The sequence below is a fragment of the Lepisma saccharinum genome, chromosome 2 (assembly GCF_977018435.1).
Source record: "Lepisma saccharinum chromosome 2, izLepSacc3.1, whole genome shotgun sequence".
NCBI lineage: Eukaryota > Metazoa > Arthropoda > Insecta > Zygentoma > Lepismatidae > Lepisma > Lepisma saccharinum.
Window position 1 is genome coordinate 36,421,378 of NC_139230.1, and position 26,415 is coordinate 36,447,792.

General features: G+C 38.6%; 1 protein-coding gene across 4 annotated transcripts in view; it reads left to right on the forward strand.

The window, feature by feature from the left end:
• Positions 1-26,415, forward strand: part of LOC145983997 (recombining binding protein suppressor of hairless-like) — a 275,400-nt gene that overhangs the window by 162,626 nt on the left and 86,359 nt on the right. For all 4 annotated transcript variants that reach the window (XM_083117273.1, XM_083117274.1, XM_083117270.1 and 1 more), the window contains 2 exons: positions 6,169-6,342; positions 23,732-23,975. In XM_083117273.1, coding sequence (XP_082973399.1) covers positions 6,337-6,342; positions 23,732-23,975 — 250 coding nt within the window. In that variant the 5' untranslated portion in view covers positions 6,169-6,336. The remainder of the gene's footprint in view (positions 1-6,168; positions 6,343-23,731; positions 23,976-26,415) is intronic.

The window sequence follows — 26,415 nt, forward strand, 5'->3', positions numbered from 1 at the left end:
GTCCGTGGTTCGTAGCCCCGTAATAAAAGCAAATAGTAGTTTGAAACCGCTTCAATCTGTAAATACTGGCCCGCGTTGCTCCTAGTTCAGACAAATCCCTTACGCTTTAGGTCAAATAGCCTATAGCTACATTCTGAGGAGGAAGAAAAACTCTAAGTTACATCCACAAAACAAAATTGAAACCTCAAAACTCAATGCAAACGTGTTAAAATATTGGGAGCACGCGAAATCCATTACGTATTATTATCCTCCTGAGTTCCGCTAGGGGGTCCGCTGGGAAACTACCGTAACAATAGAGACCCTTTCTCCCCCTCGGCCGGCAATGATCCCTCGCTTGGCAGTAGTGACAGAGGCAATATTCTTCTTTGCTGGTGCGAATTTCGTCCGCAACCTTGTAGAGGGGTCTTGCGGTCAACGTAATCTTCTCTTTTTTAAGAGCAATTATTATTAATAACATGCATTCTGCCAGTATACTTCGTTTTCATATGGGCTACATCGCTCAGTTTCTTCGCCTTTATAGCTCGCATAGGCTAACGCCATATATTGTGTTATAATAGCTTCTACCCAGATCCCTTCGCACAGTGTTCAATTCTCACAATCTAGCTGGAGAAAATTCCTAAGACTCGTTGTCTTGTCCTCCATTGATCTTGTTAACCTCGTTTCATAATATTTAGCCATGCTTGGTATTGCTGTTACTCCTGCACACTAATTTTGTCACCGAGAGTGACGTAGAAAGTTATATTAATCACACTTCTTTCTAAATTTCGGGTGGTCCTTATAACTGAAGTACTTTAGAATAAGAAAAAATATTTGTGTGGTTGTAATGAGCTGGAAAGCTGTCTCATAATTGATACTGACAAATATGAAATTAATATTTTAATTGTTGATACTAGTAAGATTATATTATTAATCGCACAGAGAATAAATGAAAAAAAATGCATTTCAAATGAATTATTATTACTAATATTATTTTATTTTCAAAATATGATTATACATAGTGTTTTCCACGGGACGAGACGGGACAGGCTTTTAAAAATTCGAGACGAGACGAGATTGACCATGTGTCATAAGACAAACTAATATTTTCGAGACGAGACAGCATTTCCATGAGACTCCACGAGACGAGACAGGCGAAAGTCTCGTCTCGTGGGCAACACTAATTATACATCAGGTCAATGTTTTCAAAACCCGTAGAATGCAATGATAGACTTGTATTTACATATCTTAATTAGTGTTCTCATCCATTCCGCTCGCGCTGCTGTTCCCAGAACTGTCAGATGCTGGTATGGTGGAACTGCCCCTTCTTGGGAGACCGGATGAAAGCAGACCTAGAACTGCTGGTGACAGTGCTCCGGACTTTTTGATTGGGAGTTTCCTGCGTGATGATATTACCGGATCATTGAGCCACTGTGCGTTACCTCACAAAAATCTGTCTTTATGCCTGTTACTCTTCAACCATCGGGCCCTAATTTTCACGCAATACAGTTTAATTACACTGACAATGCGTTCTTCGACTTCTGGAGGACAATCTTGTATCCCCAATCTATCCACAACAAATCTGTACAGTTCTTCGCTTCTGTTTTGGGGAGAAGACTGCAGCCATACATCAAACAACTCCCGCCTGAACAGGGTGCGCTGCGCAATAAAACTATACGCTGTTGTAAATCGCGCACCTACGCTCATGTAGTGTTAACTTTTTACGCAAGCGGGATGTTCATTACGCAACATGTGCAAATTACACGGGTGTACTATATGGTACCTTTTTTGTAATCCTTCGTCAAGTTTTCACACGGAATAACATAATACTTTTGTAGCACCATTTTTCACTTAACATTATTGCAAACAGTACTTACGATATTGCTACACAAACACCCCGCACAAACACAGCAGAGATACCCACGTTACCACTACAATGAACGCAGCGAGTCACGAACAATAGGCAACAATACAGCACCCGTCTAAACATGAGCTACTCCACGCGCGAACTAAATGCCTCTGCGCGTGGTGCCTAGGGACACGAAGTTCATGACCATCTAAACATAACTTCCGGTTCAAAATCAAATGAAAAACAGCCATCACAATTACCCTTGGACATTTAGTAACACACCTGTGTATCAGTTATCTGTGAATGCAAGAATCGAAAAATGAATTTTTCCAGCTAGATTGCGAGAATTGAACACTGTGCTTCGGGCCAGTTGAATCCGGATAAATCCAGATCCTTAATTATACCTAATATGATCCAGCACCGATGCCAAAATGGCGGCTCATGACGTCATCGGCGACTGCAAATCTCGCATAAATAGCCAAAAACGTGTCCTAAACGCATTAACTTAAAGTTCCCCCACGAATGCGTGAATCAACCTTGACTCATATCCGGGCGCAACATACATAAAAAAATGCATAAATTGGGTTAGAATAGGCCGGAACCGGGTACCATAATAGTATCTATTGTGCACTAATGGAAAACCATTAAGACCAAGTCCCACGTCTGTATAAATCATCCGAGACTACTATCCGGCTGTAACGCGTATATAATGTACAAGAATTGGGTTAGAATAGGTCGGAACAGTGTTCCATAATAGTATATTTTATGCAATAATGGAAAACCATTAAGATCAAGCTCCCTCGACGGCATAAATCATCCATGACTCATATCCGGCTGTAACGCATATATAAAGTACAACAATAGGGTTAGGGTATGGTAAAGAAACGGGATAAATAATAGTAACTATTGTGCACTAATTGAAAATCAATAAATCCAAGGCCGCACGTGCGCATGAGTCATCCATGACTCATCTACCTCCCCCTCCCCCTATACTCTCCTCTTAACTAATTAACATAAAAAACCATTCATCATAATTAAAAATGACAGAAAATCGATGAAAAATGACACTATCTAATTCCAAGTCTACTCCTCTCCCCAGCCTTGGACGGAAATCAATTCTAGGGGGGCATAGGGGGCAAACATTGAGGTAACAGAAAGCAAGACTAGTAGAATCTAAGAGAAGCAGGACAAAATGATACTCAAGATTGAATTAGTTTTCACGTCTTTCTTGTATTATTTCTTCCAGACGGCCAAGAGCACCTGCAGGGTGTCACAAAGGGAAATTGCACCCCTCGATAACAAATTTTATACAAATAATAATACATTTCGTAAAATTTTCTTGCTCGCTTCACTCGCAGTGTCTACTTTTCTTAGTCTTGTCAAGTTCAGACCTGTAGCTAGGGGGTGGCGGGAGTTGGCCCTGGGCGCCGAACAATCTAAACGAAGAAAATTGTAAAAGAGAATGCCATGGTGCCCCATAAAAAAATTTGGGCCATAATAAATCATTAATTGTTTTCAGTTTAAAAAATTTGGATGTAAATATTGTTTTGCTCCCTTCGCTCGCAATTTTCTTGCTTTCTGTAATGCATTGTAAATTACCAGAGAGAGAAGTTATAACCACTAAGTAGTTCAGGCTCTTGCTGCTAAACAGTTTTATCTTAAATGCATGAACACAAATGTTTGGAGGAAAAGAAGCGCAGCACATTTAAGAAACAATTTATTTATTTATTCGTTATGGTGCCTCTATGTTGCTGAATATAATATAATATATATATATATATATACCCATCAATACAATGAAACTAAAACAGTGAGATAAAATGGGGTTTTTCTTTCCCGACTGAAATTTCATCAAGACACCCCCCCCCCCGTAATGAGAGGGTCTGCGCACGCCTATGAATAACATCAAGCATAATGTTCTCTGAATACACTTTCTCGGTCTGCGTTTGAATGCATTATGTGGTACCATGCAAGAATATGTGTAAGTTCGGTCAGTATTTAGTGAAGTGTTCAGTTTTGTTCACTTCAAAATAGCTGTGTATTAACTGCTCAACACCCTTTAGTTAACAAAGGACTGAATCAGCGGTTTCTGAATTCTACAAGTTAGGCTACAACGTGGGGATGTGCCGTGGTGGGATGCAATATAGGAATTTTATTGTATTAAGTGTTTAAATCATTGACTTTCATTATTGCCCTACAATTTTAATGTCAGCATTTATATTTCGGAAGCTTGCAGATGAAGTCTATCTCTTTTTGTAATCAAGTTGCAGTTATACACATTCTACCATTCAAATATCATTGAATGGTTTGTATTTGGTTCTGCTAAACCGTAATAAAGACTGCGTTGATTGTGTACATTTTGCATATTGTCTAAAACTATGACATGCATCACGCTCATTACCTCAAACATTGAAATACAAATTATGTTGCTCTAAATCATCTAATGTTGTAATCAACTTAATAGTTGATTTTCCTCTCTCCTTGGCGGAGTGGTCAACATAATGCGCGGTGAATTCAAGAGGGCTTAGGTTCGAACCCTGGTCATCCAGTTCATCATTTTTCTTCATCGTCGCGATTCAGCCAAGAGATACAGTAGCGACGCAGAAGAAACGAACTAAGCCAAGCGTCAAGCTAAGTTTGCAGCAGGTTTTATGTATCAATCCGCGCGAGAACTGAGCTCAGAATCTTCCGTGCCTGTATTGCCTCAACCGCCGAGCTGCTTACATCGTAGACAGTGAAAAAATCCACAGTATTGCCAACCGCACAACACATCAAATCCCGCATGCATGTCAAGCGGAATGTATTTTTGCTTCTTTTTGTCTCCTGAAACATAAAATTTTAGAAGTACTTTCTGCGCATAGATTATTTAATAAATGTGTCATTACTTAATATAAATGCGAAATAACTTCTAAACATGAGAGCATGTGTGTATATTTCGAGTACGCAAAGAGAAAAATAAACAAATATAAAAGTAAACAACGATAGGCCTCTCTTGAATTTAATGACAAATTATTGTTTTTGGTTTAGAAAGAAATACATTTATGAAAAACTTGGTTGCTTCGTTCGCAATACATCCGTTACTGTAAGACACATACACTTCAAGTTATACGAGCAAAAAAAGACATGATTTTTTATTAGTGACAATCAGGTGCATTGTCTGCTGCTATTACTCTGGTTTCAATTTATGAATCACTTCACTAAACCAGGATTCAAATCTTGGTCTGTCCATTTCTTGCCGATAATCACCCTTTCTTTGCACGGAACAGTAAATATGCGCGTTCAACAAAGACTTCATTGCCGCTAGTGGGTGAAACAATAAGCCTCCCCATCCCCTTTTCTTTTATCGTCGGTTTCTTCAGCCCTGGCGGTGGTTTTGCACGGTGGTGTCCTTCAATGTTTGGTTCAATGTACGCCCCCCCCTCCCCATAGAGGTAAGCACGTCTCGTCCAAATAATAAACATGTTTCTTATCACGGCGATATCTTTTAATACCGTGTACATTCTTTTGTCGTCAAACAACAGACAATCGTGTCCTCTTCCTAAACTTAAACCACAAATCATTCAGCACCCGTGATACAGTTCGTGCGCACATTGACGGCAAATCAAACCACAAATCATTCAGCACCCGTCATACAGTTCGTGCGCACATTGACGGCAAATCACCTCACGGCCTGTTTCACTTTGATCATGTTGTCGTAAGAGGATTATGCATTTAAAACAACTTGCTTCATTTGAAGAGCTTTTCCCTTCGGATGAAGCCCAAAATAACACTCGGGTAAAACCGCGCGCTGAACAGGAGACCTCGATTCAGCCATTCTCGCCGCTGTATAGCACCATTATTAATCAATCACAATAAACATTAGGGTTAAAATAATGGGATGTGCAACACTGGTATCAAGGATTCCACGCGCTCTGCAACGTATTCAGTCTTGCTCTACTCGCTCTTGATCTTCAGCGATTCTTCAGCGCAATACAAACTCCAGTTGGCGAATCTGCGGATCCTAGTTCGTCTCTCACAGTGATTGCAACCGATCAAGTACATACCTGCTAATGGATATATTATTTTGTCTGTATTTGACAAATTAAATAACTGTTTTTTGCAAGTATGCAGTTGTGCCGGAATAGAATCCGTCTCAGTGGAACTATATTCTTGCGCGCACATTGGATCTACATATGCAAAAACCTGCTGAAAAGTTGACTTGACGCTTGGCTTAGAAGGATAGAATGAAAATTAAGTTGATTTACTGATTTTACTTCTTATCATCTTGCTAATATATTTTTTATTCTTGTTTATTCCAGGGTCTTTACATATCTTGCTAATGTATTTTTTGTTGTGTATTCCAGGGTCATTACAGCTACAGTCTGGGCCCCAGCGGTAATTACGAGCAGCGGGACGGCCCCGGTGACGTGTGGCACGGCGTCAACGGGCAGGACCCCCTGCCCCCCTACAGTGGCGCATCGTCGCTGCCGACCGCCTCGTCGCCCACCCCCCACCATGCATCCAACTATTACATGCAGGTAAGGTATATATATTTTTCAGCTTATTTGATTCTTAATATAGCGTTAATACCAAACATAATGCTCGTGTCTCAGTTTCCTCCATGTAATGTATGTTCTTACATAATATACACATCGCCGCGGTTAACACACAGAGAGAAATGTGCAACGTAAAATAACCCAGTAAATAACCAAAAGAAGCACCGCGTTCGTATTTGTGTCCAACCTAATCGATCGGTCCATTACAGCTTTTTCCGCATTTAACAGTTCAGTTATCAATAATTAATCAGTGCACTACAAATGTGACGTTTGTTATTGCAAACATGCATACATGATTAACTTTAGTATGCTCAATAAGGCACCCTCATTATTACAATGATGTAGAAACACAGGTTATCAAAGATCGCAGCGTCAAGCAAACTTTTTGCACCATAAACCGCACATTTAACCTAATAACCCTTTGTATGTCTGAATATGTCGCATGGTAAAGCAATTTTGATTTATGCGAGGTTTTCATTTAAATTTACATTTACATTTAATAAGCATTTAAAATTACCAAATTCTATATCTCGTCACGGTGCCATCCTTGGCAAACAGTATATTCTGGGTGTCTTTTGAATAGTCTCAAGGATGTTGCCTAATAAGGAAATATAAAGCAAATTATGATTACTACCACAATTTATTACTAGGCATAAAATTCTGGTGCAAATGGCAACTGCACTTTACAGAAGTAGATGTAATGATTATCCTTATATATGAATATATATTCACCTCGCATCAATCGCGGCAAGTGCATTTTCGAAATGTTTCAAGTCGGCCCCCGTGGCGGAGTGGTTAGCACATCAAGCTACGACGCCAGGGGTCCCGGGTTCGAATCCCGGCCTGGGCATAAATGTTTGTGAATGTCCATTCATCAATTTCATCATATCATCACCCATCCCCATCTTCGCAAATTAGCCAAAAGTGGCACAAAAAGCGACGTAAAATAAAGCACATCAATCAATTAATCGAAATGTTTCAAGTCCGTCATCTTGGAACTCGTTTGGTTTCGTTCATATGCAGTAAGAAAGGTATCAAGATGCTATGAGAACGGTGAATTTACTGCAGTTATCGCAGTCATACTTTATGACTAGCTTCCACTTCGTTCCTCGGTACTTCAACCACATACAGTATTTCAAAGTTTTTACTGCCTCAATGTAGTGTAGCGGAAATCCTTTTGTCGTTTTGAGGTAGTTTTGATCAACATTGTTTACCAGTTAGATACCAGCAAACCAGTAAAGGTTGTCTTTGATTCCTCCAAACTCTGTTGAAAATCACTTTTCACTTCAAAATACGTGTAGTCACAGCCGTAATCAAAACATGGCGCTCTATCAAATTAACTTTGATTGGCATAATGCTACGTTATGTTTTCTTTTCAGTACGTATGCATTAATAACCACACAATACGATTGTCATCCAGTAAGGAGCTGATCGTTTTCTGGTGTGCAGTTTTCCCACAATTTTCGCGTTTCTGCATTTTGTAGTATGCATTCTTATTCTCCCAAGATTTTCTTGATGTCGCTCATTACGTCATTCATTCACCACGACCAGAAAAACCCGCCTTCACTCTTTTTCTTCTGTCCTTATTATCGTATCTTTTATTTCCCTGCTGGCCGCGTTCATATTCTGCGCGGTGGTTTTGGCTCGTCGAGTTAAGTGTACAGTGTGGGAAACTCTCCTGCCGAGGTTCTCAGGACAGGTTGACTTACCCTTTCATAGTGAACTCCATTCAAAGGACACTGCAAGGGATGGGGTAATTCCTTTCAGGGTGCAGAGATGTTGAGTTACCAGGGAAGTTTTTAAAGGTGATGGCCTTGTCTGCCTTTTGTGTCTCATTTTCGTTTCTTTGAGATTAAATTGTTTTCTCGGTTCTGGTAGCCTTTCGTTTTAACCCTCCGTCTCAATAGGAAACCGGACTGTTGTTTCACGTAATTTTCCACTTCAAACTCCCCCGATACCGTAAATCGTTGAATCGAAAAATGTATTTGATGCATATACGGTGTATTTTCACTCGTTTCACTTGTTTGCACTTGTAATCACTTATTAACATGAAGTGAATTAATAAGAGTGTTCAAAATAGAATTATATCTATTTAAATATTAGGTGTCAGCACTGAATATAACATAAAATTATAAATAGGATGATTTTTAGTATTATAAAATCACACGAATATCAGTTATAGACGCATATTTAGCTTAAGCCAACATATTTCAACTACTGTACAATAGTACTATATTATATAATCAGCTCTGAACAGCTATTTATACAAATAGTTGCACATGCCTCACACCTAGTTGAAAGTTATTTGAGACTCTTGTCATTATTAGAAATGTTAATTATCTCGTTTATGTAAGAGAAAGTGAGTGCCTCCCCGATGGTGCAGTGGTAGCGTCCTCGCCTTGTAATCGAGGGGTCCCGGCTTCGATACCCGGTGGAGGCACCCAGGGGTTCGGATCCCACTTTAAACAGTAGTTCCTGTTCCGATTAGCCTTACTGTGCATAAAGTGGACTTAAAACACCAACTCAACTCATGAAAGAGAAAGTGTGAAGACAGCGAATGTAACTAGGTATTACTCTTGTACTTGTTCTCATCACTTGGCTCATTAAGGCATGTGTTGTAAAATTCGATCTTATAATGAGAATTGCTCTTTCGCCTTAGTTAACTTGTTTTCATGCGTTGATTTCTATCTGATTGACGACTGATTAAAAGTAGAAGTACTTCGGAGAGTAGACCTTCGCTTTCACTGTAAGGAAGAAATTTACACCATGATAACTATTGTTGCAAAACTGCAGCACTTTGACACGTTATAGCATAATCTTTTTGAAGTAAGATTTCCTACAATAATTTTGTAATAAATACTCTTCTAACATCTATGATATAAATACTAAATATATCAACAGCCCCAAGTGAATTTTCCAATGTTTTGTTAAAGTAGGTTATACGTTCACCATATTTAACCACCTTACTGATTTACAGAGCAGTTCTTGAAGATATTTGGCTACTGTGAAAATTTAAGATCAAAAGATGTAATTTTAAGGCAGGTAATGTGCTCAGAACAGAAGTGATTTACCGCTCCACTTTGCCCCATCCGATTCTCTCCAACAACGCACTGTAGTTAACCTTTTATTTACAATAACAAAATTGACCAGTGACGCAACTGTTGCGTGAAATATTATTGATGCCATCTCATGTAATTTAGTTGCTTGGATTTAATTCCTATATTTAAAATAACTATGCAGACTTAAAGAACAAATGCCATTCTTTTAACTTTATAAGTGCATTAAACACGGAAGGATGGGGATGTGATATCATCATTGGAAAACACCTTTTCCTCACTTTAACTCTAGGTGGATTTTTCGTGAAACCTATTACAAGAGCTAAGAATCAACATGCAATGCATCTTAGTTGGTTTTCTTGTTTACATTACGTGAAATGTCACCATACATCTTGTAATATAAAATTAACGACTTGTAACTGAGATGTGGGTATTCGTTTGCCCATATTTGTATTTACTTCCCCTTTTTTATATGCACATGTAACTAATGTAGATGTACAGTGGTGGAAACAAGTTCTTCCCCATAAGACTTTAATGGCAGTAAATAATGCCGGAAGGGTAGGCAACACACATTGCACCATTAGGTGATCGGGTGATTCTGTCTGTCTCAAGAGCAACTCCGTCTTTCATGCAAAAGCCAACAGGCACAGGAAATGTAGGAAAGTCACGTGACTTGTCAGGTGGAATGTTGTTCGTCAGAAAATCGCCTTTTCTCAACCCAGGTCGCAGAATCGACAAGAGCTACCCGTTATATCTCCGAAAATGATTCCCCTAAAAACGTTGAACGAAACGCTAAAACAATTCTTGCCTTAATTACTGTATGTGCCGCAGTAGCACAGTCGTTAGGGCGTTTTATTACCATGCGAGAGATCTGGGTTCGATCCTCGACGGGGGATAATCGGGATTTTGTCCACCTGTTCAAGCTGCTTCGGTGCCCACCCAGCGTCGTATAAAGTCGGTACCTGGAGGAAACTCTGGGGAAGGGGGGGGGGGTAAAGCGGCCAGGGGCGTGGTGCTGATCACATCATTCCCACCTTCCGCCTGATGAAGAAAGCGTGGGGCCCTAACTCCACACCCGCTATACGCCTTCATGGCTTGGTGCAAAGCACAAGGTAGGACTTTGCATTTTAATTTACTATACATCCCAATTTTGTCGTAACAAACTTCCCAATCTCTACGTGGGCTTTCTTCCAAGTTCCGTAGGGATGTGAATAGGCTCCAATATTTCTTGAGACAATTCATACATGTTATATTTCCTTATAAGAACAACAGCCGATATATATTGTGTCTTTTTTTTTGGCGGGGAAGTATAATCCAAACATGTGAGGTGATCTTTTTCCCACTACTCACTCCATTCTCAGAAATAAATCGCAATTCCAAACACTGAAAATGCAGCACTTTCTACATCTTAGCATGCAAATATCTACATAGTAGCAAAGTAATGTGTGGAAAGAGAAAAATTAACGATTTGTAACGGCACTCTGGAAATCTTTTACAAGTAGTTTATTTTTTTCAATTTGAACTGACATTCATAACATTCATTAAGGATTCCAATATTGACAAAAGAATAGCTTAGGCGTTCTGCTACTTTCAATTCTTGATTATCGTAGTCACCGTAACACACACACACACACACACACACTCTCTCTCTCTCTCTCTCTCTCTCTCTCTCTCTCTCTCTCTCTCTCTCTCTCTCATCCTTCCCGATGGTGCTGTAGTAGAGGAGTCGCATTGTAATCAAGGAGTCCCCTGTTCGATACCCGGTGGAGACACAGTAGTTAGGATCCCACTTTCAACTGTAGATGCAGTCTCGATTAGCCTTTGTGTGCATAAAGTGGACTTAAAATACCAAATGAAAATAAAAATCAAAATCACCGTAACTCTCTACAAACCCAGAGGATCCATTTTTGAAACCTGTTGAGGCTTAGATGTAGCATTGCATTCGTATCATTACCCATCATCTTCGTCGTCGCGATTATCGCAAGAGGTAAAAATGCGACACAAAATAACCCAAAGAGAAGCTTGGAATCAATCTGAATATTGGTTATGTTGGATACGTGGTAGAATTGTTTTAAATATCACTTCCTGTGATGTGATAGGGTTTTTGATTAAGGACCATTTGTATAATGCATATCGTTGATGCGAACAATAAGTAGTTTCACGTTCACCACACTCTTCGGTTGTTTAGAAATCGTAAGGAAGAAGGATCTCCAAATTTCCGCTTTCACATGTCAATGAAACTTTAAAATAAGTTCAGTGTAGGTCACAAAAGAGATTTACATATTGTTATGATATCTTTTAAACACCACGAAATCTAATTCCAATACAATACGATACTACTCCTTACGTTCCTGTAAATGTTCACCATTAGTCTGGCGAAAAAAAGTAACGAAGATTTCCGTGTTTCCTTGAGGAAAGATAAGGCGCCTGCTTGTAGCAAGCAAGCCTAACTGCTTCGATCAGTGACCTTCACTGCCAGAGTGACTCACAGCTGGCCTTCCCTCGTTCCAGTGTGCGTATAAAACAGGTATTTTATTTCGTTCGTTCCAATCCACAGTTATATCAAGCTAACATTCTAATATTTTCGTAAAATATGTAGTAAACAAGTTGTATACACTTCCAGAGTGTTGTTGCTTGCTATTTACACGCGGGAGATGGGGGTGTTGTAAACATTTCTGAACCCAAAGGTAGAGCACGAAGGAAAAGTCGTGTAAGCATTGGAGGTAATAACAAGGTAATAGAAGTTGAAGGAAATGCTGGAATAAATTATATCAGAAATTGAGTAAAAACAGTTTCCATCACACATAGGGCTCTCAGATCACTCTTCAGCGGAAAGTAGGACAAATTGTCTCAAAATGTTGGACGCGAACGTATTTGCAGTAAATATAATAGGTTACTAGGACATCTTAGCATATAACGAGAATATGACACATTTTCAGCTGAAAAATTAATGTTGAAGTGAACGGTTGAGTTCAAAATTCCTCAACTGCTAATTAATAGCACGGCTGTATGTGATTTCAACTTGTGTATGTAAGACAGAACGTTTTTCGTCGATGTGGGGCCAGGAAGAGAAAACAATCCATGAATTCGGGAAGGAAAAAATTCACAATTTCGTAAACAAAGTCTGGAAGTTCTTGTTTATTAATATGTAAAAAAACTATTATACGCTGGGAAAAAACAGAATTGTGTGCCTTATTTCTCCAATAACGAGAAAAATTACTTGTTACTTCGAACAAATTACCGACACTTATATCGATAAAACTTCACAAAGTAAGCATTTTTATACATATATCCGGACTTTTTCGGATCTAGAAAATTGTGAAGTAATTTCTGAGCTGGGATTGTAATTGTTTTTCCGAACATCCAGTAGCAACCATGCACACTCTTTGATTTAAGCATACTTCTCCAAGGAACCACGTTATCTTAGACTTCCCTCACTTTTTCTGTTTCTCCATCTAATTTGAAGTTACGTGATGCTCAAAATACGTATAAGACATTTGAGATTTCTTTCAAATTCCTTCCGGAGGCCAGACACAACTATAAAATGTAGGACACGTCCGGAAATAAGATTGATTCTTATAAGTCTTTTTATTTTCTTATTTAGCGTCGTTTTTCTTTCACCTCCTGCTAATCACGACGACGAGGATGAGTGATATGATGAAATTGATGAAGGGGCACTCACAAAGAACACCCATACGCACGACGGGATTCGAACCCAGGACATCAGACATCGTAGCGCACTGTGCTAACCACTCCGTCACGGACGGAATTCTTATAGCCCTAACCGTTCCTCAGGCATATTTCCTATCTTTAACTACACACGAAACATAATGAACAATCTAAATAAACAGATGCCAGTTCACACACTAACCGTAAAAAAAACATATGCATGTGAAAATGCGAAATAATATTTATTTTTAGGTAGTTGTGACTTGTTATTGTATATTAAAGAAATATATTAGTGATAAAATGACGGAAGTAGAGGAACATATCCAATGAAACACTCATGCCTTATGGATACTTTTATTTCTTGCCGAACAAGGTTCCAAGTTCGAGTTCCGACCAAAATGGATTCATTGTGTATGTTCATTCATGTCTTTAATGTAATCATAAATCGTCGTCATGAATAATTTAACTTCAGAGGAAGAAAACTGAGGTAATTACTAATAAAAACAATAACAAAACAAATTTGATCTTAAAGCCCTGGCTGGCTTTGCGCTACATATTCCATCACGGGGATCATAGGCGTGCGCCCATGGGGCCAGGGGGAGGGCCAATGCACCCCTAATCATGGAAGTCTGCAGATTTTTTCCACGAAGAGACAAGCAAGGTATTTTTCCATGGGACATATTACCCCGATAATAGTGTTGCATTATCGCATTCCTGCATCCTCATTATAATAATTAATGTAAATTATTATGACTGAAATCAAATTATACATGTGAAAACGTACTTTTTTGTTGACATTCGTTTTCTAAGGGGAAGATGTGGCAATCCTTGCCTCCCTTTCAGACATCTATGCCCCTATATTATTATATTTTCACCTAGAAATTTCGGATAGATGAATCCTATCGCCGTTATTAAACTATATTATACTCTTAAAGAAAATTAAGTATTTTCAAGCCGATGAAAGTTCAAGGCAAGGCAACTACGGGGGAAGGGGGTGCAGTGGCAAAACCACAGCCCCACACAACCTTGAACGGAAATCAATTTTAGGGGGCAAACATGGAAGTAAAGGAAAGCAAGAGTAGCAGGACAAAAGGATACTCAAGGTGGATTTTGTTTTCACGCCTTCTTGCATTATTTCTTCCAGACTGCCAAGAGCGCCTGCGGGGGGGGGGGGGGGCAGAGATGCAATTGCCCCCTTGATTTCAAATTTTATACAAATATAAATACCTTTTGTAAAATGTTCTTGCTCGCTTCGCTCGCAATGTCTGCTTTTCTTGCAGTCTAGTCAAGTTCAGAGCCGTAGCTAGGGGTCGGCGGGAGTTAACCCTGGACGCCAAACGATGTAAATGAAAAAAATTGTAAAAGAGAATAATATGGCGCTCCATGAATTTTTTTCCCATATTAAATCGACATTGTTTTCATTTTGCAAAAATTTGGATCTGAAAATTTATTGGTCGCTTTGCTCGCAATTTGTTTTCTGTAATGCATTTTATATTACCGAGGAGAGAAGTACTGCTGCTAAAAGGTTTTCTCTTAAGTGCATGAACAATTGTTTGGAGGAAAAGGAACGCGCAGATTTGAGGGACAATTTATATGATTTTTACTGTTGGTATATATATGTGTGTGTGTGTGTGTGTGTGTGTGTGTGTGTGTGTGTGTGTTGTGTGTATGTATATATATATATATATATATATATATATATATATATGTATGTATGTATGTATGTATGTATTTATATGTGTGTGTGTGGGGCGGGGGGAGGGGTGTATATATAAACACACCCATCAATGCAATAAAATTTAAACAAGTGAGATGAAATTACGTTATTCTTTTCCGGCCTGAAATATAATCAAGGCTATCTATCCCCCTCTAATCAGAGGGTCTGCGCACGCCTATGACGGGGACTGACACTTTACGTAGGTGTAGACACGCTTCGTACAATTTGATGATATCGCGATTACGTAATGGATGTGCAGCCACTTAACTGAACCCCCCAAAATTCACATTTTATTACTAAATTGTAAATTAGCATAATATCACATAGTTTACCTATTCATAATATGCGCCGCTTTGGTGCACTTTGTGGATTGTGCATTACCCAACATCAGGTTAATCGTGGCAGGCAAAGTGGAGGGAAAATGACAATGAAGCACAACGAGGGGGCCCTTGGTTCCCGATTAATGAAACTTTGTCTACATGCAACTGAGTCGCTGCGTGAAATCGCTGAAAATGTCATTTATTAATTTCTTAATTTTGCTTATTTTTATTGCTTTTCTAGCACTTGGCGTCAACAAAGGCGATGAGGATGATTAATGAAGTTATGAAATGAATGATAGGACATGATGATCCATGTCTTACACAAAATTCTAAGTTGGGACTAATGAATATCGATTCGTCTTATCATTTGTCAAGTAGTTGTTTTTAACTCCAATCTTTTTCAAGGACTTCTGGGTTGACAGCATGTGTGTTGCGCGATGATGATTCGACGAAAACCACCATTTCAGTGAACTTTCTTGACAATGACTCTAATATCAGTAAAGAGAACATTTTCTTACGAATAGCTGTTGTTAAGAAACCAATTCCTGAAACTTTTTCTGGTTGTCTCACGGTACCCAGCTGCTGTTTGTTATGGCTGGGCCTGGGGGTATGACTCACGCTGCTGTCAATACTCAATCATTCCCCAGAATCCAGGTCCGCCAGGCAAACCCAAGCGACAATTTTGTTATTTGGGTTGCATAGACAACAGGCTTTAAGATGTTACGATATCGTAGGTCTCGTGGCCCAAGAACTATTTTCCATGACTGTACCAACTAACAAAATTACATATCTTATATTCTTCGATGATCAGTTGGGGGTAAGAGTTCTCCGGTCCCATATAAGATTTCAATGTAGAGCTTTGTACTCGGGTGGCATCGATTTATTCTGTACTGCATAAGTCATTGAATAAACAATTACTTCTCATTGTTTTGCTATTAACGTGAAATTCATGTACTTCAAATCAGACTCTGTATCATCCTGTGTGTAATGTCCGCAATTGATTCAACGCTCGCTCCCTTGAAGTGCCTTTGTTATGTAAATGAAAATCCATTTTGATAGGGTGCAAGCTCACCCTTCACATGCAGCATAAGTTTACCCTTGAGACCGTCATGTTGTATGATCTCTGGCATCAATTTACAAAGTTGTCGATATACTATTAGTTGTGATTCTTCTATGAAGTCTGTAGGGTCATTTCATTCCATGAAACAATAGCCTGTGAAATGCATATTCCAGCTTATTTCAGCCATCTCATGTACCGAGATAGCAAGCATGCTACTTGCTTCCTAGAAGAGCAGTGCGTACTATTTACTTGATGATTTATCTTGATGCATAAGTATTCATCGGTATCCAGAAAATTTTGAATATTGATGAAATTTTCATTAAAATTTGGGGAAATATTGAGGTTCTTTTAATTACAATAATTAGACAGTACTTTTGTTACCTTTATAATCCAATGTGAACGGTCATACACTAAAAGTGAAAAATGTGAACATTTACAACAATTAATTCCACAAAAGTATGAAACAACGTTCGTCCCTTCACAACATTCCATCGTATTCAGATTTTTCCCAAATTATATTAAATCAATTTCTGAGCACGCATTACTTGGACATTTTATGTTTCACTGAACAGTTAATTTTTTCATACATGTTTTACGATTTGATATGTATCTTAGTAAGAAAATAAACGCTTATCAATTAAGGTTAAGGTGGTAGGGTTCGTTGCACATCCAAAAGCCAGTACGTTGAAATAAACACAAATGTATTCACAAAATTTAAGAATCCGTATTAGGGAATCGTTAGATATCATCGACAATAATATTTGTAAGAACAAACCTAAAGTATATTTATGACATTCGAGGTCCATTTTATTTATAGCATTCTTCATTTTTCTATGTTCAAGAAGAATATGGATATCATCATCCTACCCATACTTATTGAATATCGTGCCTTGCTAATAGCCCAGTCAATAAGGGGGTCCAATAAGGAAAATAAATCCGGGAAAGCTAGAACAAATTTTATTTTCTTCGTAAAACTGTTCTTAACAACATATCAATTTTGCACCCTTCTACCACCCCTGCTTGGCCGCCATCTTTGAAAAATGGCGCCCAAAATATTTTTTTTCAAATATCTAACTTGGAAAGCATTTTACAGCAAAATATGTTATGACAAAAATTAATCTACATAAAATTCTCTACAAAACAGGTTGTGTGCATTTTCTTCTAGGATGTGCCATTTAGGTGCCAGAGGGACGAGAAATTTCACGATTTTCCCCACCCCATTTTCCAAGGAAACATTTTTTGTACTATAACGTGAGGTCCTCATTTCATATTAAAATAGAGGTGTACCTATTCTAAATATTCCAAGGACGTTTCTTGAAAAATGTATTTTCAAGTTGTAATATCTGAATATAATTAAACAATAATTTTGTAATATTTCATGTAAAACAAATGTATGTACATTATGACTGTATTTCTACTACTGTTATTAACCAAAACAATTTTCTTATCATTTGATCTACTGACTTCTACTAGAAAGAATTCTTCTAAGTGCATATCAACTAGATCATCCCAGTTGTCGGGATCTTTCAGAGTGAAGCGGCAGGTGACAGGCCACAATCGACATGGTGATTTCACACCGAAGCGGCAAGCGACACGGGCCACTTTAGTCTAAAGCAAAACATTCAATGTGCATACGAGAAGAAATGTGAGGCGAGGGCCTCTCTGATGACATAGTGGTAACGCCGTCGCCTCGTAATCAAGGGTTCCCGGGTTCGATACCTGGTGGAGGCACATAGTGGTTCAGATTCCACTTTAAACTGTAGGTCCAGTCCAGATTAGCCTTACTGTGAACAAAGTGGACTTCATTCAGCAGACGAGGCGACACGATGCACGGTATTGAGAAAACGGTCCATTCAGAGCGACACACAAGCGACAAGTGACACGTCCAGTTTCTCGCTTTGTTCTGAAAGCTGCCTTCATCTTATAGAACACTGTCAGATTTTGAGCACGTCATTGTAGTGTTCACAGATCACTGAACGCTCTGGAGGTGCATCTTCTTTGTCTGTTGTGGTGGAAATGTGCTACAAATGGGTAAGCTAATCACATTGGATTGAAGGCAAGTCATTTACATCCATTTTGTACTTGGCGATTTGTTAAAAAGGAATGTTATTATAGAGCAAATTCTGTGGCAGACAAAGAAGCCAGATTAAATTTACTTTTACATGGTGATTTGGAGAAAAAAACAGCGTCCCAACACTCAAAGAGATTCTCCGTCATCCCCACCGTAGAGTTGAAGAGCATCGTCTTCCGACCTCTGCAATCTTCCAAGGATCAGCAGCAGCATATTTAAACATGGAAGCAGCTACTTATATTTCCAGATTTTTCCTAATAACTTAGTTTAGCGTGCTTGAAAAACGCTGAAGCAATATTAGCCTCACTGAACGCAGTACGAACAGTATGTTCTCCGTGTATTTCATGGAACTAGGGGCGTACACTTTGTTTCTATGTCCCCTTTTCCTTGCTTTAAGAAGTACACATATGTTTGATTTTGGCTCAACTAAGGCAGTGACGATAAAGAAAACCCAACATCTTCACCTACAATTTTTACAGATTGACTCGCAGAGGATGCTTCCATAGCAGTATTGATGATGTGTGTGCATCTTCGCCAGCCTGTTTGATCCTTCAGCATTGTGATGAGCCAGCCCTTGTTCCTCTCATTTGTATTAAACGTGTTTTGACTTGTCGTCGCAGGCATAGTTTCATCAAATTTGAACTCTCTAGAAGAGAACATTAGTCGACGAGCACGTTCAACAGCTTTAGTATTATTTTTCTGTCACATTCGCATGGTATTCTTCAAGGACGATGATGGAATTTTTCTTGCAGTGTTTTTTTTCGTACTTAATACACCTATCTAGAATGGTATCAAATATTTCTTGCTGTTGACAAACAACTCTGTGAATCAAGAATTCTCCATCAATGATGTGAATAGCATCTCCAACTTCTTTGCTTTCTGATAGTGGTAACAAAGGATCAGAAATTTATTTATTTATTTTAATTGCTTTATTTTACTTCGCTTTTTGTCCACTTTTGGCTAATTTGCGAAGATGGGGATGAGTTATGACATGATGAAATTGATGAATGGACACTCACAAACATCCATGCCCAGGCCGGGATTCGAACCCGGGACCCCTGGCGTCATAGCGCGATGTGCTAACCACTCCGCCTCGGGGGGGGGGGGGCGGCTAAGGGATCATAAAGAGAGGACTTCTTGCTTCTCCGCGTCTCTACCTCATCACTGACAACGGGAAGGAGAATTTACTTCCTTATGCTTTGTTACTCCTGTAATTATTGACTCAATACTATCAAAATCAGGGAATGGTGGTTGAGATGAGAATCACTAACAAAAGAACTGAAAGTCTGGCTTATCTATTGATATACAAGACTTTCGTGCATCGACATGATGCTCTTCAATTTATCTGTAAACTAGTAGATATGCCAAGAATCTACTTAGCACTGAGTCAGTCAGTCACTCCTCTGCCATTCCCCACATCTCTTCATGGAGCGCATAACGATCTGTTCAGTCGTCATATCTGACCATAACTTTTTCATCGTTTTATTGTGAAATAACCTTTTTGCACAAAGTCAACATATTTAAATTGGGTTATCTTCTCTTTGAGGCCAAGCATATCCTACACATAGGTGACGCTAAATATTTCTCATAATCTAATGTGTATAATGATGAAACCAGTTGAACCCATAAATGACATTCTGTAAGAAAGAACATAATGTAATAATTCCAGTTTCATTGAACGGAAATGCTACAAAATATCATGCAAAAGACGTTTTCCCTGAGTTTCGCTCTTATAAAATGGGGTGGGGGATAAAGGTGAAATTTCTCGCTCCTCTATCACATAAACAACACATCCTAGAAGAAAAATGCACAGAATTTTATGTAGATTAAACTTTGTCATAACTTATTTTGCTGTAAAATGCTTTTCAAGCAAGATATTTGCAAGAAACTGATTTTTGGGCGCCATTTTTCAAAGATGGCGTCCATAGCAGGGGTGATAGAGGGGTCCAAAATTGATATGTTGTTAAGAACAGTTTTACGAAGAAATGAAAGTTTGTTCCAGCTTTCCAGGATTATTTTTCTTATTGAACCCCAAAAGCATCCCTTGTTGACTGGCCTATAATGGAAACGGCAATTTTTATTTTCGTCCGAATACAGTGAAACCTCGTTAATCCGTACTAAAGGGGGGATAAGTTGACCGGTTTAATGAAAGTCCAGATTAACTGAAATAAACTAAAAGAACAGTAGAAAGTGCATCAAAACTCCGTTTATAACAACAAAACACGCTTATTATGGTGTATTTAAAGGGCATGGGCCAAATACACTATACAGTACAGTACAAAGTCTGCGGGAAACAGAATTTCATCCGAGGTTGACTGCCTTTTCTTTGGGAAGTTCTCTTGTTGACTTCTAGCTACATTTAAAACCTTGCATCCTGATTTTTTTCCCTGTCCGAATTAAGCGAAGTCCGGCTTATCGCGGTCCGGATTAACGAGGTTTTACTGTATTTACTGACAGGAATTTTCTTGCACATACAAAATCGTTATGGAAGCGAATTAGCCGCAAGTTTCAAATGCTTAGCGTGTTTTCCAAATCTATTCGAGATTTCACATTACATTAAAGATATAGGTTGTGAGGAAGTCATATACACTCTGTAAAAAAAAATAGCATCACTTCATTAATTTTGGTCGTCAGCATTTCGCTCGTGAATTATCAGTTGTTTTATTGATTTAATTCGATTTGTCGATTTGTTTTCCTAACAATTATATAAAACACTATATATCTACAATATATTTTTATTATTTAAGTCATAGTTACGTACATAATGCACTTGACAAAACTAATATCAAAATTATTGCAAATATAGCTTGTGGAACGTTTTCGCACAAAGACAATTTTTACAAGTAAAAAGATTGAACAAAGGTTTTAAATGCATCATGATATGTTAATTTGAAATGATAGTAAGTAAATACATTGACTAGTACTTAGTGTGGCCACCCCTGGCCTTCCTAAGTGCTTCCAACCTTCGAGGCATGCTATGAATGAGATTTTGACAATATTCGACCTCAATTTCATTCCAAACATGTACAATTGCTGCCATAAGTTCCTCTTTTGACCTGTACGTCTGATTACCAAGTTTTTTGCACATCATAGCCCACAGGTTTTCTATAGGATTCATGTCTGGAGAGTTGGGTGACCACCAAAGTCTTTCAATATTCATATCATGAAACCAGTTATTCACCACCTGAACACGGTGACAGGTTTCATTATCGTCTTGAAAAATAAAGTAGTCCAAATTCTGTCCAGAAAAATGATCTCCTGCAGTTTGTAGAACTTTCCGATTCAGGATTTCCAGATATTGATGAGCCTTAACGGTCCATGTGCAAATATGCATCATGCCAATCCCTTTTGCAGAGAAACATGCCCAAATCATTACACTGCCACAAAACTTTTGAGTTTCTAAACTACAAGATTTTGCAAGTTCTTCTCCCTTCCGCATCCACAGTTTAACTGAGCTGTCATTCCCCAGCAATTTAAATCGTTTTTCTTCGGAAAATATCACATGTTCCCAATCTGCATCATTCCATGCTCCATAACGTGTGGCAAACTCACGTCTAGCTTTTGCATGTGCGTCAGTAAGTCTGGGTTTTTTACGTGGGACATGTTTAGAAACACCCTGTTTCTTTAGTCGGGATACTACTGTAGCATGAGTAAGATTAACTCCCACCTTATTTTGAAGTTTATGTGCAATTTGGAGTGAACTCATTCATCTGTTCTTCGGTGCCATGTCCTTTATCATACGATCCAGTCAAGGTAACGTCTTTTTCTTTCTGCCACAGTGACTTCTCAGTGATGATTTTCCATGTTCTTGTTACTTTTGCAGGCAGCGGCTAACTGTGGATTGATGCATTTGAAGTTGTCGACCAATTTCTCTCTGAGAATGACCATCCATATGCAAAGCAAGAACCATTCCTTGCTTACGTGGTGAAATGTCACACTTTCTGCCCATTTTTTTCGAGAAAACACGCTCAAATACATTACACAGCACCAGAACACTTCACAAATATGATAACGTATACAAACTGTCAATAATGAACATGTAGTTGCAACATAAAACATGTCACAAGTTGCACTACTAACAATCGTTTTACAGATTCCTGACAATTGATTACAAAGCCTTGCAGCAGTAACTGATTGCAACACCCTCTAGCGGACACTCCAAACACTAAATCAACATAAGTATAACACCACACTACGCAGTGAATCCAGACCAATACTTCAATCAATTGATTTCAAGTTGTGCAGGAAAGATGCATGCATGCGAAACTCAAAATTGTCAACATCCGTATAAGAATACAGTGATGCTATTTTTTTTTTACAGAGTGTACTTCGAAATACGATGACGTAGCCAAACGAACTGATTTCACCTTAGATTGTCTTTTGTTGGGTGCGTGGATGTGAGCGATTGCAATTTTCAAATTACCGCAGGAAAGTGATAACTTCTCCATGAGTGTTTTCATCATGAATAACGTGTATCTTTTGTTGCATTGCAATGGACTTAATCCACTAGACTGCTGAGAACACAGAAAATTTGCCAAGTATAGTGAAGTACTGCATTGTAAAGTTAATTAATCTTACAACAGTCGCTCCTGATTTTTATTGTTGAATGAGTGGGTGAATTAAATGTCGATGGGTGCGTCAGCACTTAGGCATCCGCCACATTAAGAGAGGTTACCCCCTTATTCCTTCATACATATATTTAGTTTCTATAAGATTAGTGATAAGAAGGTGTTAAAGTTAGTCCAACTTATTTGCTTACACTTTGCGACTACCTTATACAGTTTGAGTGGAATTAAGTGCAGAGAGGAAGATACATTAGTCTGTGCCTCTTGTACAAAATCCAAGAATGACTACCCAATATTTCCATACCAGACGCATATTTTACATATTTACATATTAATATTTTACACAGTTAGTATAATCATTTTTTTTTATTTGTTTAGATTCTGTACTCAAACTAAATTTCGATAATATCACCCGGATTATGTATAATTGTTATCTGAACCATAATTTATTCCAACTTATGTACTACAGACTTAAGTTTTTTATTCGTGGGGAATGTTTTCTTTGATTCAGGCAGCTTCATAAATTGCTAGCGTGTACCAAAATACAGTTGATACACACACGCACGTATACATACATACACATATGTACTAGGGACGGCGAACAGTTTTCGGATCCGTGTCCCGATTCTGATTCTGATCCGGATCTGGTGAGAACCGGGTACCCGGATCCATTATTATCCGGGACCCGAGTATTTCAGGATCCGGATCTGGCTATCCCATAACTTTTCTTGTAGTAATTTGAAATTACAGGCACAGTTTTTATTTTTTCAGGTATTGGACATGAAAAATTGAATACCATTGTGTGAGAATCCACTCATTTTCATTGATGACATTTACCTGCGTGCAACGAGCATGTAGTAGGTCTAGTAGTAGCCAAGTTTACAATATTAATTTTCGTTTTTTTCCCCCCTAGGGTGGCAGTGGTGGGTCGGTTATGACTGACCTGAGCACCACCGGACCGGGGCCACGAGGACCAAGTCAACAGCAACAGCAGCAACAGGGAGGTCTACATCTGAACGGTCACGTCAGACGTTACCCAGACAACCATCCTGTCGATCTCTCTAGCCCAAGACTTCAAGACACACTGGACGCCAGCTATCGTGATCGCAGGGTTCCGAACCAATATAAGCAAAACGGCCTTGGGGTTCCAGACCAAAGTGAGTACCTAATCAGATTGTCTCTGTGCAGTTGCAGTTTTCACGTATTCGCCGGCCCCTGTGGCGGAGTGGTTAGCACATCGCGCTACGACGCCAGGGGTCCCGGGTTCGAATCCTTGCCTGGGCATGGATATTTGTGAGTGTCCATTCATCAATTTCATCATATCATCACTCATCCCCATCTTCGCAAATTAGCCAAAAGTGGCACAAAAAGCGAAGTAAAATAAAGCAAATCAAATCACAAAATGTTCACGTATTTCCCCCCCCCCCCCCCAGCCTGCTCGTAGTTAGTTCATCCATTGCGATGTCTCATTTTGTAAAAAATTAAGTAGCGACGATAACGGACTTGTATTCTGAGAGCTATAATTTCAGACCTGTGGCCTCCTTTTTAAGACTGAGATTTTCACTTGGGATTTTCTGAATTTTCGTAGCAATATCTCGGTCTTGACTCGAGCTGTTAATGCCTGTCTCGTCCTCGTCTCGATTTATAAACTTCCATCTCGTTCTTGTCCTGATCCCGAAGAGCAAATCTCTGTTTTGACTCTGGTATCGAAATATGTAGTGTAAACACAGGATGGCTACTCACCGGGAATTCGTTGAATTCTGGGAATTATGCGTCAATTATTGTCTCCGGGAATTATGCGTGAATTCTACATAAATTTTTCTCCGTGCACGTGAAAAAATTACAACTTTTATTAATCCAAATCCCTTTTAACTCTTAATACATATTTATTAATGCCCTGAGGCAAGTTTTTCACGGTTTAGGTTTCTTTTTTTTATCAAGGAAGGACAAGAAAAGAAAGCTGCCTGGGAAATATAACATAATTCTCTCAGTTTGTTTGCTTTGTTAGTGTCCTTTTCAGAACAATCTATCTGACAGACTGAAGATTATTGCAATATATCTTGAAGTTGATAGGTAAATTTCAGTTTAAAATTCTTATACAATTTGTAGTAGATTAATATATCGCGTAACATTTGTGACTTGTGTTTGTAGATGTATTTCGAGTCTGAGTATGTGAAATGGCAAACGTAAACTGTGCACATTAAACACGTTAAATATATATACAGTTTAATTGAATTAGAATTTTTTGATAAATTGGAATTGCACGGACCCTTTATATTGTTAATATATTTGTGGGTGGTGAAAGGAGGTAATACGTAAGGCTGAAATAGAGAAAATATCTGCTTGTACCCATGAATTTTTGGAAAGTTCGCTCTGAAAACCGAGAATTATACTTGAATTTTATCAAGGTCCTAAAGAAGCCACCCTGAAACAGCAAATAAAATGTGTCAAAGCACAAGCTTTCACAGCGCATAGACATCATTAAGGCAAACAACTTTGCATAAATAGGTTGTTATCATTTGACGCCCTTTTCGACGCCACGAACCCTTGAAAAACTGGATTTTATCCTAAATATATATATGACACCATGCAGCACGGGTTGACAATTGCCACTCATGGATTGACTTTGCAATTACAATAAAGAAAATATCAGGTAGATTTGCGCTTGGTATGTCTAATGAACGTGCAAGTAAAGTAAATTTGGTTTAGGTAAAACTTTCAATATTAACAGTTGGGCTGAAAAGTTCGTAGGCTAACATAGTAAAAAATATTTTTTTGACAACATTCGATTTTATTATTGAATATAGTTGCCTTTGAGGGCGATACAACGATTATAGCGGTCATACAATTTTTCGATGCCATTTTTATAGTACGATTTCTCTTTAGCCTCAAAATAGGCCTCAGTTTCGGCGATTACCTCTTCATCAGTGCTAAATTTCTTTCCAGCGAGCATTCTTTTAAGGTCTGCAAACAGGAAAAAGTCACTGGGGGCCAGATCTGGAGAATATGGTGGATGGGGAAGCAATTCGTAGTCTAATTCATATAATTTTGCCATCGTTTTAATTGATTTGTGACACGGTGCATTGTCTTGATGAAACAGCACTTTTTTCTTCTTCAAATGGGGCCGTTTTTTCGTGATTTCATCCTTTAAACGCTCCAACAACGCTATGTAATAATCTCAGCTATCTCGATCAACTTCACTTTACGATCATTTAAAATTATTTTGTGGACTTTTTTGATGTTTTCGTCGGTAACAGACTCTTTGGGGCGTCCACTGCGTGCATCGTCTTGGATGCTCATTTCGCCTCGTTTAAATTTAGCAAACCACTTCTTAACGGTTGATTTTCCTGGTGCAGAGTCCGAATAATGTTTATCAAGCCAAGCCTTGGCTTCAACAGTATTTTTTTCGCCAAAAAGCAATGCTTTATTAACACACGAAATTCTTTTTTTATCCATTTTTTCACAATAACAAAAGCTGCTTCACTCGCAATGCTATATCTCACGAACTAATTATCCGGCAGCTGTGAAATTTATACACGTATCTTTTGAAGGTTAGTACTAAGTAAAAATCACATGGATTTAATTCTAGTAACGCCA